General features: G+C 47.8%; 1 protein-coding gene across 1 annotated transcript in view; it reads left to right on the forward strand.

Annotated features, from left to right (window-relative positions):
• The window catches only part of PREX1 (phosphatidylinositol-3,4,5-trisphosphate dependent Rac exchange factor 1), a 221,999-nt gene that overhangs the window by 110,540 nt on the left and 90,276 nt on the right, over positions 1-21,183 (forward strand). The window contains exon 5 of the mRNA XM_049870048.1: positions 4,664-4,765. Coding sequence (XP_049726005.1) covers positions 4,664-4,765 — 102 coding nt within the window. The remainder of the gene's footprint in view (positions 1-4,663; positions 4,766-21,183) is intronic.

Raw genomic sequence — 21,183 nt, forward strand, 5'->3', positions numbered from 1 at the left:
CCAAAAGGGAAGAACACACTCAGCCTTTCTCAAGGTGATAGAACTGAAGAAAAATTCAAGTCTCAAGTTGCAATACTGAAGGATTCTACAGGCAGAATATTGAATGAGGCAGGAAGTATCAAAAGAAGATGGGAGACTTCAGAGTCACCTGTACCAAAAGGAACTAGTCGACATTTAGCCATTTTAGGAGGTAGCATGTAATCAAGAACCAGTGGTATTGAAGAAATAAGTCCAAGTTGCACTGAAGGCATTGGCGAAAAACAAAGTTACAGGAATTGATGGAATACCATTTGATGTGTTTCAACAAATGGCTGCAGCACTGGAAGTGCTCACTTGTCTGTGCCAAGAAATTTGGAAGACAGCTACCTGGCCAACCGACTGGAAGAGATCCATATTTGTGCCCACTCCAAAGAAAGGTGATCCAGAAGAATATGGAAATTATTGAACAGTGTCATTAATATCACATGCAAGTAAAATTTTACTTGAGATCATTCAAAAATTTTTGCAGGAGTACATCGATAGGGAACTGCCAGAAATTCAAGTCAGCTTGAGAAGAAGATGTGGAATGAGGGATATCATTGCTAATGTTAGATCTTGGCTGAAAACAGAGGAATACCAGAAAGATGTTTACCTGTGTTTTATTGACTACGCAAAGGCCTTCAACTGTGTGGATCATAAAAAGTTATGGATAACATTGTGAAGAATTCCAGAATGTTGTGCTCATGAGGAACCTGTACATAGACCAAGAGGCATTTGTTCAGACAGAACAAGGGGATAGTGTGTGGTTTAAATCAGGAAAGGTGTGTGACAGGGTTGTATCCTTTCGCCCTACTTATTCAATGTATTTGCTGAGAGCAAATAGTTCGAGAAGCTGGACTATATAAAGAAGAATGCAGCATCAGGATGGGAGGAAAACTTTATTAACAACCTGTAATAATGCAGATGACACAATCTTGCTTGCTAAAAACAAAGAGGACTTGAAGCACTTACTGATAAAGATCAAAGACTACAGCCTTCAGTATGGATTACACCGCAACATAAAAAAACAAAACAAAACTCCTCACAACTGGACCAATGGGCAGCATCATGATAAACGGAGAAAATATTGAAGTTATTAAGGATTTCATTTACCTTGGATCCACAGTTAACGCCCATGGAAGCAGCTGTTCAGAAATCAAAGGATGTATCGCACTGGGCAAATCTGCTGTAAAAGACCTCTTTAAAGTGTTTAAAAAAAAAAAAAAAAAAGCCAAGATGTCACCTTGAGGACTGAGGTGCAAGTTAACCAAGCCATGGTATTTTCAGCTGCCTCATATGCACGTGAAAGCTGGGCAATGAGTAAGGAAGACTGAAGAAGAATTGATGCCTTTGAATTATGGTGAAGAAATGTGGAATATACCATGGACTGTCAGAAGAACGAACGAATTTGTCTTGGAAGAAGTACAGCCAAAATGTTCCTTAGAAGCAAGGATGGCAGCTACGTACTTTGGACATGTCATCAGGAGGAACCAATCCCTGGAGAAGGGCACCATGTTTGGTAAAGTAGAGGGTCAGCAAAAAAGAGGAAGACCCCCAATGAGATGGATTGACACAGTGCTGCAACAGTGGGCTCAAACAGCAACGATTGTGAGGATGGTGCAAGACTGGACAGTGTTTCGTTCTGTTGTACATGTGGTCGCTGTGAGTTGGAACTGACTCAGTGGCATCTAACGACAACAATAGCTGTGTGTGTCTTTGCTTTCTTTTCTTTTTTTAATGAAAATAAAGTGAAACAAAAATCTAGAGTGTTTTGGAACAAGTGTAGTTGGTGGCTGTAACCATCCTGTGAAAACTCCTTGATTCTGACATAGAGACAGGCTCTTCTCCTGCCACATTCTGTGGGCCTCTGGAAAGTGCTCCCCACCCTCAGGCTCCCCTGTCTCTGCCGGGAGCTGACATCACCAGAGTAGCTTGTGTCGAGTGCTGGCTCAAAGGACAAAGGCCTGCGTGTGAGCAGTGTGGGGCCTGGCATCTCCCAGCTGCCATGGCCTTGGTCCCCCATCTGTGCCTGGGATAGACACAGGGGTGGGTAGACATGAGGGTGGGAGCGGGGCAGCTCCTGCCAGAGCAGGGAACTGGGGCTCCAGAGTTCTGCTTCTAAAAGCAGAGGGCCAATTTAGATCCCTGACAGGCAGCAGAGGTGGCCCGGAGCTTGGCTGTCCATCTGGATCCGACCCCTGTGGCTCACTTGTTCTGGGGTGACCTTGGGAGAATGAGTGCCCCCTGCAAGCCTCAGTTGCCTGAGCTGTGAAATGGGAATAATAATGTTTTTCCGTTCATACGGTGGCTCAGTGTTTCGGTGGTGATGATTAGAGCCCTTGGTGGCCTGCCTGGCACACAGCCAGCTCTCAGTCAGTGTTTCCAATGGAAGATGATGATGATTTAAAAATTATTATTGGGGGAAATAAGAGCATTTTCAGGAGGGGGCACAGAATGAGCCGGTGCACGGGGCCTGGTGAGAGGGAGTGTCGACGAGGGAGGAAGCAGGTGGACATTGAGTGGTCGTGTGGACAGGAGCTGCTGGTGCTTTGGGAGTGATGGCCTCCTGTCTTTGGTTCCTTCCTGGTACAATTTACTCTGCAGGCTGAAATATAGGTGTCCATGTGACAGCTCACGTACCCACCTTCCACGTAAAGGAAGAAAACATCTTCAGTACCACTGGGAGATTCCCACTGCACTTTGCAGACCTGTTCCCGTCCCTCCACAGGGGGGAAAAAAAACCCACTGCCATGGAGTCGATTCCAACTCATAGTCGTAGAACTGCCCCATACAGTTTCCAGGGAGCACCTGGTGGATTTGAACTGCCGACCTTTCAGTTAGCAGCCGTAGCACCTAACCACTGTGCCACCAGGGTTTCCACAGAGGCAATCCCCGTCTGAGTTTGGTATGTTTCTTGCCTTTGCAGCTTGATATATGGGTTCATGTGGTACATTATCAGAAGCCCTCGTGGCATAAGGTGCTCAGCTATTAATCAAAAGGTTGGTAGTTCGAACCTACCCAGCATCTCCATGGGAGAAAGACCTGACGATCTGCTCCCGTAAAAGTTACAGCCTGAAAAACCTTACAGGGCAGTCCTGCATTGTCATATGGGGTCGCTACAAGTCAGAATTGACTCCACAACACGTACCAGACAGCAGGGGACATATCCTTCTGTTTTTCCTTTTATTTTTTTGCTCAAGAGCATGTGTTTGAGGTTCACCCGTGTTGCTATAAAAAAAAAAATAGGTAGCCGTAATCCCCCATTTTCAAGGCTGTCTAGTGCACCAGCCTATCAATTTGCTACAAATGTATTTTCCATTCTCTAGCTGATATTTAGGTTGTCCAGTCTTTGCTCTTCCAAAACAAGGCTGAACATCCTTGATGCTATCTCCTAGTGCATCTGTGTGAAGGTTTCTCTAGACCAGGGTTGGCAAACTTTTCTGTAAAAGACTGGATAGTGAATATTTTAGGCTTTGCGGCCATATGGTCTCTATTGTAACTACTCAACTCCGCCACTGCAGCCAGAAAGAAGCCACAGATATTATGTAAATGAAGGCAGGTGGCTGTGTTCCAGTAACACTTTAGTTACAGAAACAGGCAGTGGGCAAGCTTTGGCCCACGGGTCATATTTCGCCAACCTCTGTTCTAGGCTGTAGACTAGGTTGTAGACCAGGCGCATGCTCAGTTCTCCTTCACCGGAACCCAGTTGCTGTGCAGTCAGTTCTGACTCCGGGCAACCCCGTGTGTGTCAGAGTAGAACCACGCTCCATCGGGGTTTCAGTGGCTGATTTCCTAGATGTAGGTTGCCAGGCCTTTCTTACAAGGCACTTTGAGTGGACCCAAACCTCCATCCTTTCAGTTAGCAGCTGAGCATGTTAACCATTTGCACCACCCGGAGAGTCAGCTCTCTTGCTTGTCGTTGTTGTTAGTTGCCATTGAGTTGATTCCGACTCATTGTGACCCCATGGGTGCCGAGTAGAACTGTACTCACTCTATAGGGTTTTCAAGGCTGTGACCTTTCAGAAGCAGATTGCCAGGCCTTAAACTTTCGAGGTGCCTCTGGGTATGCTTGAACCACCAACCTTTCGGTTAGTTGTCTAGTGCTTAACCATTTGCACACCACCCAGGGACTCCTTCAACTCCCCTAAACCTAAAAAGAAACCAAACCCATTGCTGTTGAGTCAATTCTGACTCATAGTCACCCTATAGGGCAGAGCAGAGCTGCCCCATAGGGTTTCCAAGGAGAGACTGGTGAATTTGAACTGCTGACCTTTTGTCTAGCAGCCGAGCTCTTAACCACTGTGCCACCAGGGCCCCAGGGCCCAACTCCCTTAGCCACAAAACCAAACCTAGTGCCATCGAGTCGATTCCGACTCATAACGACCCTACAGAACAGAGTAGAACTGCCCCGTAGAGTTTCCAAGGAGCGCCTGGCGGATTCGAACTGCTGACCCTTTGGTTAGCAGCCGTAGCACTTAACCACTACGCCACCAGGGTTTCCCCAACTCCCTTAGGTGTTGCTAAATTGCTTCTAAAATGATTGTCCACAGCTGCGTTTCAAGTGTTTCCCATGGCTGTTTGAGGGTGGCCGGACCCCTATGTGGTCCTCAGTGGGTTTTAATGGAGGCCTCCTGTCCTTTTGCAGAGCTGCATGCTTCTGGGAGGCCGGAAGACCACAGACATCCCTTTGGAAGGCTACCTGCTGTCTCCAATTCAGAGGATCTGCAAGTACCCACTCCTGCTCAAGGTGAGATGCTCGATGACTTCATGCCCTGTATTTGAAGTGACAGATAAGCCAGCTCTGACTAGCTGATGTAAACAATAAGATTTGTTAGCACAAGTAACTTGCAGCGTGCCTAGGGGCAGTGTCGGCCCTGGGCCAGGCTGGATCCAGGGTTCAAATAAAGTCCCTGGGACCCTGTTCCTTTCTCTTAGGTCAGTTCTGCTTTCAGTATTTTGCTTTATTTTCAGCTCTGTAGCAGCAGATGGCTCTAGTTATGCTGGTCTACATTTTCTCAAGTTCAGGGTCAACAGGAAAGTGCGAATCTCTCTTTTAGTAGATCTTAACAAAAGTCCTGAGGCTTTTGTCTCAGGCTTTGGCCACCTGCAGCCAGGCAATGTGATATTCAGAATGGTTTGGGCCTGAGTCTGGGCCTGAGTTTTGGTACTTTACTCCTGAAACAGTCATTGTGAGCTGGGTAGTGTGCTTTGATTGGCTGAAACGTGTGTCCAAGTGTTCCAGTTCTGATCCAATGGCAGTGAGCAGGTCATTCTTGAGCTTTGATTGGCTGAGACATGGTCAGGTGTTCCACTTGTGATCCAGTGGCACTGAGCCCAGCAATGTTGTGCTCTTATTCACCAAGATCTGAGTCAGTGCTTCACCCCTGAACCAATCACTCTGAGCAAGGGAGCTCTCATTGGCTCACACTTGGGTCATGTACTTCAACTTGGAACCAGTGACTGGATTCCACAGCTCACAAAGTCTGGGCTGTTTGTGGAAGAGGGGAGGTAGATTCTGGGTGTGTTACCAGACCACTACTGCCCACATACCTGCTGTTCCCTTCCCTCCCAGCCACCCCTGGCTTGGTCTTGGTCACGACAGACCAGGGGGAAGATTTGGCTGCTTGTGTGGGCACCTGAGGAGTCTTGAGTCTCAGCTTCAGAGTCTGCTCCTGGGCAGATCCCAAACCGAATAGATGGCCCTGCAACCAGCCACTGCTCTTAGCCCTTGGAAATGGTAGCAGTTGGCCCCAGCCTGCCCGTCCTAAAGACCTCCCATGTGACAGCTGTTCCTTGGCGGTTCCCTGCTGGGGTTAATTTGCCTGGTGATGCCTCATTCCTACAACTACTCATGGGAGCCTCGTGTGTCCTCAGTCCATGAACTGGAAGGAGAGAGGAGGAGGAGGCCAATAGGCTATTCCTGAACTTGACTTTCTGCTGGAGAAGATGGTTGGCAACTAGATAAAACCCTGGGCCATCAGCTCTGCCCATGGACTGTAACGTGCAGCCGGGGACAGGACAGCACAGTAGGGAGTGGGACGCAGCTCTCCCTGCCCCTCCTCTGGCCTGGTGCTGTTGGTTCCTCACAGGGATCCCAGAAGTTCTGCAGTTGTTTTGGCAGCTGCTTTGATCCCTGAACAGATGTTGGAAACATCATAGCTCAACTCTTCACGCTGGTCTGAAAGAAACTCCAGGTGGAGCTTGTAAATTGGTGGCCTGTGGAGAGTTTCATTTGACCTGTTTGGTGTGTCTTCAGAACTTGAATTAGTTGCCAGCATTTAAGAGGCAGTATGATGAACTAAAAAAAATAAAAAATAATACATTTTTTTTAGTTTTTTTTATGATGTAGTAGTAGTTTAGAGCAGGGCTTGGCAAACCGTGGCCCATGGGTCAGATCAAGTCCATAGCCTCTTTTTGCTCAGCCTGAGAGCTAAGAATGGTGTTTACATTTTAAAGGGATATAAAGAAAAAAAGAAGAAAAATATGTGACAGAGGCCGGATGTGGCCTGCAAAGCCTGAAGTATTTGCTACCTGGACCTTTACAGAAAAAAATTTGCTGACCTCTGAAGTGGAGTCTGGCTTTGTAGCTAGCTGCATGGGTTTGAAGCCAGCTGCCTGGGTTCGAAGCCTAGCTCTGCCACTTACCAGCTGTGTGACCTTGGGCAAGTCACTTCATTTCTATGTGCCTCGGTTTCCTCATCTGTAATATAGGGTTTGTATTAATAATACGTGTAGGGATAGTGTGATGATTAGACATGTACTTAATTCTTGCAGCAACTTGATGAGTTAGGCACTATGAGTAGTCCCATTTTAGAGATGAGGCAGCTGAGGCACAGAGAAGGGAAGTGGCTTGTCCAAGGCCACACAGCTGGTAAGCAGTGGAAACCACTGGGCCTGACAATTCAATTCCAGAGCGCTGTCCTTTAACCACTAGGCTGCATTGCCTGTTGAGCAGTGCCTTGGAGAGTTTAGCGGCCAGAGCTTGGGTATTAGGGATGTTGACCTCCTTAGTTTCCTAAAAGGGGATCTGGGGAAGTTAGTGGCTTTGTGTTTCATGGCTCGGTGACTGGTCCGCTCTTTCCTCTCAGGGTTTCAAGAACTTCAACATCTGATCCATTAGAAGAGCTGCCAGCTATAGCCCTGGAGCTGGATCCGGGAGGTTCCCTAGGCATCAGCCCTTTGGTTTCTATATCTTGGGGAAGTCTGGGGGTCACAGCCAACACTTGGAGCAGTAGCTTCTGCAACATATGTATATATATATATATATATTTTTTTTTAATTGATTTTTATTGTGCTTTAAGTGGAAGTTTACAAATCAGGTCAGTCTCTCGTACAAAAATTCACATACACCTTGCTATACACTCCTAATTGCTCTCCCTCTGATGAGATAACACAGTACTTCCCTCCACTCTCTCTCCTCGTGTATGTTTGGGTAGCTTCTAGCTACCTCTACCCTCTCATCTCCCCTCCAGACAGGAGATGCCAACATAGTCTCATGTGTTGACTTGATCCAAGAAGCTTGTTCTTCACCAGTCTCATTTTCCATCCCCTATTCCAGTCCAATCCCTGTCTGAAGAGTTTCTGCAACATATTTTAACAGCCAGTTTGGCTGGACCTGCATGTATGGGTAGACTCTGACTCTTGACTTGAGGCCTGGGGGCTTCGGAGCCCTGCTCACCCCCAGGGGCCACAGTTTGTACCAACAGGATTCCTGGGCTCTGAATCCTAGGAAAGCAGAGGAACCAGGGCGAGAACCACCAGGAACCCATGGGATGAAGCCAGCTATGGGTTTGCTTTTCTGACCAGGCAGCTGTTTACACTGCCCCTTCTGCACTCTGAGGAGGCACGCTCCACTTCCTCTGTCTCCAGCTGTGTTTATTGGGCTGGGAGAGCACTGGGGGACCAGCCAGCAGGGCCTTGAATTCCTGTGGGGACACACTATGCTCCTGCCTGACAGAATTGCTTGGTGTCCTGGCCTTTGGCACCCGCAGCTGGAATGTTTGCATCAGAGAACAGCCGGGCCTGAGGGGAGCTTTTCATGCCCTTCCACTTCCTCCTTCTGTCATGTTTTCCAGTAGATCTTAAAGATGATCCCATTAGCTTGGGGCAGCTGAGCCCCAACCCACCCCCTCTGGCCTTCCAGATTCCGACGCCCTCACAGATGTCCCTGTCTCCCTCTGAAGCCCCTTGTTTGAGCTAAACTCCAAGTTATGTAGGCGAGCAGGGTAGGGGATCCTGGGTGGATGAGAGGAAAGAGGCAAGAATGAAAGCCTTGAACATTACCTAAGAATAGCCGGAACATTCTATTTCAGCCCCTCAGCCCAGGCCTGGGATAGACAGTTGGCATTTTCAGTCTTTACTGAGTTTTCCATTGACGTTTCTAGGGATATGATTCTACTTGGAGTGATGTCCCTGCACTTGGGTGGCTGATGTCTGAGGGGCTGTCTGTCATCGACTGCCCTGATGGTGTCCAGATTTCGTGGGGAGCCCCACTGTGCACTGGCTATGATGCAGCTCAGGACCCACACAGTTGTGAACAAGATGGACCCAGGCCCTGCCCCGTGGATCTTCCAGCCTTGGACTGGGCACTGGGAGATCCTGGGGCATAATGGAAGTGTGTGAGTTCGGGGTGGTTCTGGGGCACACTGGGGGTACACATCCTATCTAAAGGGGGCAGCGGCCATTCCAGCACCCACCGGTTCCCATTTGTGTCTTACCTCTGTGGCTGCTGCTTCTCTGTCTTCTTGCTAGTTTCCTCATCTCCCAGACCTCTAAGCGTAGCTGGACCCCAGGGCTCTGTCCTGGCCTTTGCTCTCTCTAGACCCTCTCCCGTGGCAGCCTCATCCACCTCCGTGGCTTCTCATTTTTTTTCAGTGTGTTCACAGCGTTTTGCAATCATCACCACAATCAATTTTAGAACATTTCCACCATCCCCCAAAAGAAATTCTGTCCCCATTAGCAGTCACTTCCTCTTTCCCCCCGGTCCCTCCAACCCTTGGCAACCACTTATTTACTTTCTGTCTCTATGGATTTGCCTCTTCTGGGCATTTCATATAAATGAAATCATATAATATGTGTGTGGCCTTTTGCGTCTGGGGTCTCTTACTTAGCATAATGTTTTCAAGGTCCATCCATGTTGTAACATGTGTCAGAACTTCGTTCCCTTCCCCCCCCACCAGAAGAGTCTGGATACAATAGTCATGTGTTCTGATCACGGACTCAGGGGCATAACCATTCTTTTGCAGCCTTTTTAGTATTCTGATGTGTGAATGGACCATACATTTTTTTGTTGTTGTACAACCATCACCATTATTTCCAAAACTTTTCCATTACCCTAAACAGAAACTCTGTACCCATTCAGCAGTAACTTCCTATTCCCCCTCCCCCTCGTCCCACTTCATTTCTTTTTATGGCCACGTAATATTCCATTGTCTGAGTATACCACATTTTGTGTATCTGTTCATCAGCTGATGGACTTTTGGGTTGTTTCCTTTTCAGCGATTATGAATAACGCTGCTATCAACATCCGTGTACAAGTTTTTGTGTGGACGTTCCCATGGCTTTAAACTTCATCTCTGTGCTGAGGACTTCCTGCCTAGACCTCTCCCCTGAATTCCAGACTTGTCCTCCTGCCCAACCAGCTTCTCTACTTGGATGTCTAACAGGCATCTCCTACTTAAAGTGTCCAAAACTAGATGCTTGGTTCTTCCCCCAGACCTGTCTCACATCCCTGTCTCAGCAAATGGCCCCTCCAGTCCTTTTAGTTGTTCAGGCCAGACCTTGGCGTTACCTTTGCCTTCCCTCTTTGTCTCAGCTGACATCCAGTCCGATAGGACATCCTGCTGGTGGTATCTTCAGGATCTCGTCAGAGTCCAGCCACTTGGTAACTTCTCCGTGACCCCTGTCTCCTAGACCACTGCCAGAGCTTTCAGTGGGTCTCCCTGATTTTCTCCTGGCCCCCAACAGTCTCTTTTCAACACAGTAGCTAAATGGAAGTCAGTTCATGTCACTCCAGGGGCTCCTTGCTCATTCAGAATAAAATCCAAATTCCTCACCATTGTTGCCTCCAAGGCCCTGCTTCATCTAATCCGTGTTTCCTCTTTGACCTTCTTTCCTTCTCTCTCCCTCCCTCTGCTTCGGGCCACACGTCTCCATGCTGTCCTTCCAGCGCAGCAGGCAAGTTTCTGCCTCAGGGCCTTTGCACTTCCTGTCACCTCTGCCTGGGACATCATTATCCCAGATATCCTGAGGCTCCCTCCCTCCCTTTTGTCAGACCTGTGCTCCTCAGATGTCCCCTCCTCAGAGAGGACTTCCCTGACCACCCTAGGCAGGCGAGCAGCCTCTGCCATTCCCTCTCCCCTTACCCTGCCTTATTTTTCTTCATACTGTGTCTTGTTAGCTCACGTTGTCTTATATAACTCTGGTGTGCTGATTGATTTTCCACCTCCTCCATTAGAACCTCAGCTCCACAAGGCCAGGGGTTTGCATCTGCTTTGTTCATTGCTGTTTTCTCAGCGCCGAGAATGGTGCCTGGTACTCAGTGTTGCTGGCTGCTGTGGAGTTGGCCTTGACTCATGGTGACCCCATACACATGGAACAAAATGCTGCCTAGTCCTTTGCCATTCCCATTATTAGCTGCAGATCAGATCCTTATGATCCATAGGGTTTTCACTGCTAGATTTTCAGAAGGAGATCGCCAGGTCTTTCTTTCTAGTGCATCTAAGTTTGGGTGCTTCTCTGAAACCTGTTCAGCATCACAGCAACATGCAGCCTCCACTGACACGTCGTGACTGCTTGTGAGGTGCATTGGCCGGGAACTGAACTTGGGTCTCCCGCATAGAAGGTGAGAATTCTACCACTGAACCAACACTGCCCTCTGGCACACGGTAGATGCCCCTAATTACTCATGGAAGGAGTGTGGGAAGTGCCACCCCGCTGATGCCAGCTGTTTCCAAATCTGGGAATTGGGACTTTTAGGTGACAGCTCCTGATTTTCAATTGTTGGCTTGATTCAAAATTTGTCAGACATCATGAGGCCAAACAGAGCATGTCCTGGGGCCTGTTCACTTGGGTCAGGTGTGTGTCGGGTGTTATTTGCAAAATGGCAGCCCAGGGCATTGCCTTGCATTAGTGCATGATGTCTGGAGTCTCTGAGCCACCTGTGTCTATCTGTGGGTGATGAGCAACCACCACAACTCGGTGTGAAAACCTTACTATTTGGGCCTTACCTCTGTTTCCTTGACTGATGGGGAGTGTGAGTGATACTGAAGTCAGTGCCGCTGGGGGACCGAGAAGGACCACTGCTAGGGAGGTGTTGGAATCAAGTCTTGGTGGAGGCCATGGCTGTAAGTGGCGTGTCTGTCATTGGGCGAGTCACGTACCACTTTCAGTTCTTCTAAGGATTTTAGGTGGCACGTGAGAGCACCTCATATGGGATGGCAAGGAGGAGAGAGGGCAGCATTAGCAAACTGTGGCTTGTGCAGTGGGAACGTTATCCTCTTAGCAAATCCCTCTTAGTCTTCTTGGTTGCTTCTAAGACAGAGCTGAGTTGGTGCTGCAGTGTCTGGGGTTTTGGAAGTTATTCATTTAGTCAGCAAATATTTATTGAGGAGCTGTTAAGTGTCAGGCATTGTTCCAGGTGCTGGAAATATATCAGTGAACAAAAACAGCCCAAAGCCCTGTCCACGTGGAACTGACATTCCATTACAGACAATAAGTGAATAAATAAGGAGCACATGTGCTCATTTAGATGGAATGGGTGCTATGAAAAAAAATATGTCAGGCTAAGAGGGTTAGTCAGGACCAGGGGTGATTCAGGGGTTTGCAGTTTTAGATAATGTGATCAGGGAAGGCCAGACTGAAAAGGTGACATTTGAACAAAGACCCAAGGGAAGTGAGGGAGGAGGCCATGCATGTACTTGGGGGAAGATTTTCCAGGCAGGGGTAACAGCGTGTGCAAAGGTCCTGTCTCAGTTAGCCAGTGCTGCTATACCAGAAAATACCACAGGCTTTAACAAAGAGAAATTTATTCTCTCACAGATTAGGAGGCTAGAAGTCCAAAATCAGGGCTTTGTCTCTCTGTTGGCTCTGGGGGAAGGTCCTTGTCATCAGTCTCCTCCTGGTCTAGGAGCGTCTCAGCTCAGGGACCTGGGGTCCAAAGGATGTGCTCTGCTTCTGGCTCTTCTTGGAGGTAAGAGGTTTCTCTCCTTTATGCTGGATTCTGTCTTTTATATCTCAAAAGAGATTGACCGAAGATACAAACTAATCCTATAGATTGAGTCCTGTCATTAACATAGAGGTTAGGATTTACAACATGTAGGATAATCACATCAGATGACAAAATGGTGGACAACCACAGTACTGGGAATCATGGCCTCACATAGTTGACAGACATTTTTGGGGGATACAGTTCAATTGATAATGGGCCCTGAGGCCAGAATGTGTCTGGTATGTCTCAGGAACAGCGAGGAGGCCAGTGTGGCTGGAACAGAATGGGCGAGGGAGATAGTAATAGAGATGAAGTCAGGAGATGATGGGGGCCAGATCACACAGGGCCTTGTGGGCCATTGTGGGGTCTTTGGCTCTTCTCTGAGTGAAGCGGGAGCCATGGGGAGGTTCTGAGCAGAGAAGGGACATGGTCTGACTTGGTTCTAACAGGGTCCCATTGTTTGTGTGTGGAGAATGGACTGCAGGGGTGAGGGTGGAGGCGAAGAGACCAGCGAAGAGGCAGGAGATGATGAGGACTGGACCAGGGAGGTACCGGTGGAGGTGGGTGTGTTTATGAGAGCCGCCTCTTCACATCATTTGCCCATTTTCCGTTGGATGGTTAGTTGTCTTTATACTGATTTGCCAGAGCTCTTTATACGTTATTTTGGATACTTTGGGTCATGTCTTTGGAGTTCTCTTCCAACTCCGATGTTAAGAAGTGAGTCCCCCATCTGCTGAGGATCTAGCATTGTCACCGTCTGCTGAGCAGGCACAGGAAATCAGAGGCCTCATCACTGTGGGCCCCTCTGCCCTTGCACCTGTCCTGCCCTGACCACAGTACCTGCTTCTCCATCCTGCCTCTTGTGCTGAGCGCTGACACCTTGCCCACAGCTTCCCCAGTACCCCAACTTGCCTCAGCCTCAATTCAGGCTCTTTCCTGTGTGTGGTGAGCAGCGCTAGCCTTGGGACATTCGAGGAGTGCTTTAAGTGTCATTCGAGGAATAAAACACCTCTCCTGCAGAATGGGGGGCCTGCTTCTCCCTCTTCTTTGTAAACCCTCAGAGAAAAGCTCAGATACTGCCTCTTCCAAGCAGGCTTCCCAGATCACCCTTCCCAGGAGTACTGGCAGCATTCGACTTTGTGCCACACCGTGTGTATAAGTGTAGTGAGGAGTTTATTCCGAAACCCACCTCCATCTCTTCTTAGCTGTGTGACCAAGGGCAAGTCGTTGAACCCCTCTGTGTCTCCATTACCCCATCTGTGAAACAAGGATGGCAGTTACTGCCCAGGCTTGCTGTGAAGATTAAATGAGACGGTATATGACATGCTTTTCATTAGTCATGCCTGGTAAATGTTAGCTACTCCGATATTGCAAAAATTTTCATTCCCAACTCCTGCACTTACTAGCTGTGCATGTTTGAGAAGCCACTTAAGAACTCTGTGCTTCAGTTTCTTTCTCTGTCAACTAGTACCTAAGTCATAGATTGTTGCGAAGACTAAATAATACGTTCAAAGTGAGATAATACATGCCAAGTGCTTAAAATGCTTAGTAAGGATTAGCAGGTTTATTGCCTCAAAGTCTAGTTTTTTTCTACTATCCGTATAACTGCAACCGTATTGTGCAGCCAAACAAGCTGGGCAGCATCTGGCCCTGCAGGGCCCATTCCCTGCATGGCATAGCTAGGGGACCTATGCTCAGAAAGGGGAAGCAACTTGCCTGAGATAAGAGAGTGCATCCTTGTCAAAGCCAGAACATGAACTCCCAGGCCTGAGTGCTCTTCCCGCTGACTCTCTGTCTCCACCTGGAAGGAAGTGGTTTTAAGACCCATGAACACTATGTCCTTGCCCCTATTAATCCCTCATCTCTGGGCCTGCAGTTTCACCAGCTGTGGAGCAGGAGCTGAAAGAGTTTAAATAGGAAATTTATTTGCATGAGGTTTGCGTATGATTTGCATGTGTGGATTTTGCTCTGCTTTGAGGGGCAGTTTTCACTTCTGTGTTTTCTTGGACTTCCAAATGTTTTTTGCTTCTTGATTAATTTTTTTTAAGTGGTGGTTGGTTTCCTCAGCAGCTCCTCATTTACATCTTTTTTTTTTTAAATTTATTGTGCTTTAAGTGAAAGTTTACAAATCAAGTCAGTCTCTCATACAAAAATTATACATACCTTGCTATGTACTCCTGGCTGCTCTCCCCCTAATGAGACAGCACATTCCTCCTCTCCGCCCTGTATTCCCTGTGTCCATTCAACCAGCTCCTGTCCTCCTCTGCCTTCTCACCTCCCCTCCAGACAGGAGCCCCCCACATAGTCTTATGCATCTACTTGAGCCAAGAAGCTCACTCCTCATCATTATCATTTTCTTTCTTATAGTTCAGTACAATCCCTGTCTGAAGAGTTGGCTTTGGAAATGGTTCCAGACTTGGGCTAACAAAGGGTCAGGGGACCATAACCTCCAGTGTCCCTCTAGTCTCAGTGAGACCATTAAGCCTGGTCTTTTTATGAGAATTTGAGATCTGCATCCTACTGTTCTCCTGCTCCATCAGGGATTCTCTGTTGTTTTCCTTGTCAGGGCAGTCATTGATGGTAGCCAGGCACCATCTAGTTCTTCTGGTCTCAGGCTGATGTAGTCTCTGGTTTATGTGGCCCTTTCTGTGTCTTGAGCTCACCTTTACCTTATGTCTTTGGTGTTTTTCATTCTCCTTTGCTCCAGGTGGGTTGAGACCAATTGATGCATCTTACTTAGATGGACGCTTGCTAGCATTTCAGATCACAGATGCCACTCACAAAGTGGGATGCAGAATGTATTCTTAATACGTTTTGTTATGCCACTTGACCTAGATGTCCCCTGAAACCATGGTCTCCAAACCTCTGTCCCTGCTATTCTGGCCTTCGAAACGTTTGGTTATATTCAGGAAACTTCTTTGCTTTTGGTTTAGTCTAGCTGTGCTGACCTCTTCTGTATTGTGTGTTGTATTTCCTTCTATTATCTAATTACTGAATACCCAACTCCCTCCCCCCTCACGCTCGTAGCCATCAAAGAATATCTTCGTCTATGTTTAAACTTTTTCTTGAGTTCTTATAATAGTGGTCTCATACAATATTTGTCCTTTTGCAGCTAATTTCACTCAGCATAATGCCTTCCAGATTCCTCCGTGTTACGTTTCACAGATTCATCATTGTTCTAAATTGTTGTGTAGTATTCCATTATGTGAATATACCGTAATTTATCCATTCATCTGTTGATGGGCACCTCGGGGTCATTTGCATCTTGCTGTTGCCCTGGATATGGTGCTTGGGTACCCCAGAGTGGGAAGTACAGGAGAGATGTCATTTGAAAGGGATTATGGCCAGCTTCTTGAGCTTAGATGGTGGGGCCTGGGGCAGAGGTCTGTGTGAGCAGAGACAAAAGGTGGAACGCAAAATTAGCTCTTACTTGGAGTTGGCTCGGAGTCCCTGAGTGGTACCAGTGGTTAACGCACTTGGGGGCTAACTGAAAGGTTGGAAGAAAGCCCTGGCAATCTACTTCTGAAAAACCAGCCGTTGAAAACCCTTTGGAGCACAGTTCTAATCTGACCCACATGGGGGTCACCATGAGCCAGAGCTGAGAGGCGCTGGTCTGGTTTTAGAGTTGACTGAGGTATCACAGAAATCAGGCACTGCTCTGTTTGACCCAGACCCCAGAAATAACTTCCAATCCCCACCCCCACCCCCAAGGCTAGCCTCGTCTCTGTGGAGAGGACATCATGGGTTCACAACCCATTTCTTGCCCATGACTCGTTTTGGGCTTCCTACCAACCCCAAGTCACAGCAAGTAGTGGATATTGCCATGTCTCCCAGCTTTGTTTTACTATGGGTCTGGTTCTGCTTGCCAGTGACTAAAAACCTAAATTACTGCCTTTATGACCTTTATCTTTTTAACTTTAAAAACCTAATTTGAACTTAAACTCATTGCTGTCTGTCGAACACACTCCAACTTATAGTGGCCCTAGAGGGCAGAGTAGAACTGCCCCGTAGGGTTTCCAAGGCTGTAGATCTTTACGAATGCAGTCTGTCACGTCTTTCTTCTGTGGAGTGGCTGGTGGGTTTGAACCACTGATCTTGTGGTTGGCAGCTGAGTGCTTAACCACTGTACCACCAGGGCTCCTAATTTAAACTTGCTAATTTTTTTTTTTTTTTTTTTAATTAAAGAAGACGCAGAAAAGCAAAGTGGGGACCTGGGATAGCAGGGCTTCGAACTGGTTCAGAACAGTTCAGTAACTGCCAGTGTAAATGAGGGCAGCGTACATGTTGCATAGTAATCAAATCTATTGCCTGTGGGATTTTGACCCCAGTAGGAAACAAACAGTGGTGCCCTACTCAAAGATGGCGGCCGACTGCACTACTTTGAACTTTGAACGTGAGTCGCTGTCCACAGTCTTGCCAATAATCCAGTCTCCTGCATGGATCTTGAAAATTTCAGGACCCCGATGTAGGAGACAGGATTACTGATAGGACTGTGGAGGGCGACACACATTCAAAGTAGCATGGTCAGCCACCATCTTTGAGTGGTGCACCACTGTTTCCTATTCAGGTCAAAATCCCACGGGCAGCAGATTTGGTTACTATGCAACGCCTATGCTGCCTTTGTTTACATCAGCAATTACTGAACCGTTGGAACTGGTTCAAAGCCCTGCAGGATATGGATGACTTCAGGCAGAACCTCATTGGGGGCTCAAAGGATACCATCAAAACTCAGTGTCTTTCTGTCTCCTGGCTCCATTTTCTTCTCTCTTAGCTTTATTTTCAGAATGCTCCCCTCTCATGGTGGCAGCATTTGTCACCAGCAGCCTCAGTCACCAGCAGCCTCAAGCCTCTGTCCAGTCAGCGCAGCCACCTAGGGAAGAGAGAATGTGTCTTTCCCAGTAGTGTCACCCAGAGTCCCAGGCGTGAAGCTCATTGATCAGCTTGGGGCACGTACTCTCCTTGAGCCAGTTGCTATGGCTAGAGCAGCGCCCCCCGCCCCTGACTCCACGGCCTGAGAGGGGGTGTAAAGAGAGGGGGCTCTCTGCTGCATCTCCTTCCCCTCTGCCTCCTCCATGCTTCTCCTTTCCCTTCTCTTCCACTTTCTCTGGGCCCTCTGCTCTCTTCCTGGCCCTTCCCTGGGTCCCCAGCAAGGCTGAATGAGAAGGTAGGCACTTGCTATGGCCCTGTTGGCTCGTGGTCTAGTTTGGCCTGGAGTTTGAGGCCCTGTGTCCTTCTACAAGCTCTCATGGCCTTACTGGGCAGGGACCACACTTTTGAGGCATGATGGAGCTGCTCAGAGTGGGCACCAGCGGGCACCCTCTTGGTAAACACGATTGGTAGGCAGTGAGGGAGATAAGGCGTCTCGCGGAAGCAACCAATCCTCTGTTGTGACATCCTCTTTTCTAGGAAGCCCTCACCTCAGCCGCGCTTGCCAAAACCACACGGTGCTTGAGGGACGGATGCCCTGGGCACGCTCCCTCCTTCCTCTGCACTCAGTTTTTTTCAGCGACCCTCCAGTCCCCACCCCTGCTCAGACATTTTGTGTTCTAAGAGCCTAATTTTGTGGCTTCATTTCCTGCTGTTGCTGTTTCTGGGGTGGCCTGTAGATGTGGTTCGTGTCTACCTGGTCCTAATTATAACACTTGGTGCAAGAGACTTCTGTGCTTCAGTATCCTCGTCTGTAAAGTGGAAATAGTAACGGTACTATCTCATTGGGATGATTTGAGGATGGATGACCCAATAGATTAAAATTTGTTTAGAACAGTGGTCCAAGTAAGTACTCAATAAATATTAGGTATTATTACTACTACTCTGACTGAACAAAAATAATAATAAAAATAATAATGATTATTCTTGTGGAAATAATGGTGATGATGATAAACCTTGTGTCCTTACTGTTTACCATTCACTGCTGTTTATTATCTACAATGGTTTTTATATTCATCATTCGATTTGATCGTGCTAGCAACCTTAGGAGGTAGATGCTGTTATTATCCCCAATTTACAGATGTCCAAACAGTTGAGAAGTGATGCAGCTGTGGCTCAAATCCTCCCCACTCCTAGAACCTATTTTTTTGACCACAGGGCTTTTTGACTCCATGCTCTGATACACTGCTCGAGCTAGGATAAGGCACGAGTGGGCCTGAGCCTATTATCAGTATCTTGAAAATCTCTCTTTATTGTTATTGTTGCTAAAAATTTAAACAGCGAAACATACACAGATTCAATTTCTATACGTACAATTCGTTGACATCGATTTCGTTGTTCAAGTTGTACAACCATTCGCACCCTCCTTTTCCGAATTGTTCCTCCCCCATTAACATAAACTCACTGCCCCCTGAGCTTCCTATCTAACCTTTCGAGTTGCTGTTGTCAGTTTGATCCCATATTTTTCCGCAAATAATTCATGTAAATCCATACCCACACACATAACTTGTGGAAATGATGAAATGCAGTGGAACAGTTCTGGCATCTTGTGCACGCTATTTGCATAAAAATACAGCAGTTCTTTAAAAGAGCATAATGCTCAAGGCAGATACTCTTTACTAATTGAGCTAAACTATTGTTTGCTTTAGGGGAGACTCCTGAACACATTATTGATAGCTCTAGTGATGGCCTCTCCTTCCTCCCTCCCACGGAGCCCTAGTGGTGCAGTGGTTAAGTGTTCGACTGCTAACCAAAAGATTGGCAGTTCAAATCCACCACCTGCTCCTTGGAAATCCTATGGGGCAGTTCTACTCTGTCCTACAGGTCGCTATGAGTCAGAATCAACTCAACAGCAGGGGATTGGTTGGTTGGTAGCAATGAGAGCTCACTACCTTTCAAGGCAGCCTACTGACTTATGGGAAATCTCCTGTTGGCATATGAATGGATCAACTCAAGCAGGCAGTTGCCTTCTGCGTTGGCCCACATTTGGGCTTCTGGGGTCTTACAGATCCAATGGGCTGCTTCTTAGTTGTGCATTCCTCCCAAGATGCTTAGCAGGCAGCTCTTGGGTTCCTTCTACATCTGCTCTTCTCTGGGTCGAGCCCTGTAGATTCATGTAGCTGTGGATCCCTTTGGATGTGGATTCCAGTTTTTTCAATGCCATATTCTGTCTCCTTTGAACCTGACACTTTCCTAACTTATCAAGGCAGTATGTTCGGTCCTGAACTGGGTGGGAGCCTCCTTTTGTGCATTAGACCTTTCGTAGTGTAACTCAGGCTCCCGTTAACTCTGAATATACCCACGTTTTGTGACCTGACCTCTCAGTGCTTCAGTTTTTACATCTGTCAAATGGGGACAGTCACAATACCTAACCCATAGGTTGGTGTGAAGATTACATGAGCTTGACAGAGAATGATTACTAAATACTAGCTGTTATCATGGTCAGTAGTAGTAATAGCAGTTATCTTGTTAACTGTTCCCCTCTAGACTGTCCTCCCTGAGAGCTCGTTTGTTCTCTCCCGCTCCCCAGTGTTCATTCACAGACCAGTCGCTCAGTCAGTGTTTGATGAGTGAAGACTGAGTGGACGTATTTCCCCCTCACAGGGCTCTGTCCCCAGCCTCCCACCTGCCTCATCTCACTTCCTCCTTGGAGTCCCTCCGGCTTGCTCTGGATCGCATTGTCCTTCCCCTTCTCTGATTTATCAGGAGCGTTTTCACCACGTGGGGCTGTTGTCTGATCCTCCAGCGAGCAGTGTCTTTAGCCTCCAGCGAGCAGGGCCCCATCCCCTCCCACTCCTGCTTCCCCTTTGGCACATTCCCGGGCACGAGGCAGGAGCTCAGTAAATCCCCAGGGTCGTGCTGCTGCAGAGCATCTGGGCCTTGGGATCGTTGGGACCTGCTTTTCCGAAGAGAGGTGGTTTGTTCAGGCGGGGCAGGATTGATGTGAATAGACAGGGCAGGTTTTGGAGTTGTTTTTTGCAGGGAGGGAGCCCTGGTGGTGCAGTGGTTAACTGCTCAGCTGCTAACTGAGAGGCTGACGGTTTGAACCCACCAGCTGCTCCACGGGAGACAGATGTGTGCGGTCTGCTTTCGTAAGGATTTACAGCCTTGGAAACCTTATGGGACAGTTTTTCTCTGTTCTACGGGGTTGCTATGAGTTGGAATTGACTCAATGGCAGTGGGTTTTTGGTTTTGAGTTTTTCTGCAGGGAGTGCTCAGAACAACACCCTTGCCTGAGAGATTGCGTCTCACAATCACAGCTCACATGTGGTGTTGTATAAGAAGAATGGTAGCTAGCATATACTCAACGTTAACCATGTGCCAGAAACCCTGGTGGCGTAGTGGTTAAGTGCTATGGCTGCTAACCAAAGGGTCAGCAGTTTGAATTTGCCAGGTGCTCCTTGGAAACTCTATAGGGCAGTTCTACTCTGTTTTATAGGGTCTCTGTGAGTCGGAATTGACTCGACTGCACTGGGTTTTTTTTTAACCATGTGCCAGCTACTTTTCCTGCAGTATTTGATTTATTCCTCACCACTCTACTAGCAGAACCAGATGGCCTGGGTTCAAATCCCAGTTCCTCCCTTTACTTTGCTAAGATCTTGGGTGGTTTTGCTGGGCCTCAGTCTTCTCACCTGTTAAATGGGATAATAGTAGAACCTACCTCATAAGCACAGAGTAAAGGTTCAGTAGGCATTAACATCCACTGTCATCATCTCCATCATCATCATCACTGGTTTTCCGATGATGAAATATTCAGAATGGAAGGGTGACTGGCCGAGATCACCTAGCTAGTGACTGGCAGGGCCAGCCCTCGAAGCCACGCTGGTCTGTGCTTATAACCACCTCACGAGAGTGTGGTGTCTGCAGAGACCTTATCTGTGACTTTTGAGGCAGCAGGGAGAGATAGGGGCATGGGGAGGGACTGGGACCGTTAGGCATATATCTGGGTCAGATGATAGGGACACTTATCTCTTTGGGCACGGTCCTGGACGAGAGGCTGACAGGCTGTCGGTTGGGTGATTTGGCCTGGA

The sequence above is a fragment of the Elephas maximus genome, chromosome 25, assembly GCF_024166365.1.
Source record: "Elephas maximus indicus isolate mEleMax1 chromosome 25, mEleMax1 primary haplotype, whole genome shotgun sequence".
Taxonomy (NCBI): domain Eukaryota; kingdom Metazoa; phylum Chordata; class Mammalia; order Proboscidea; family Elephantidae; genus Elephas; species Elephas maximus.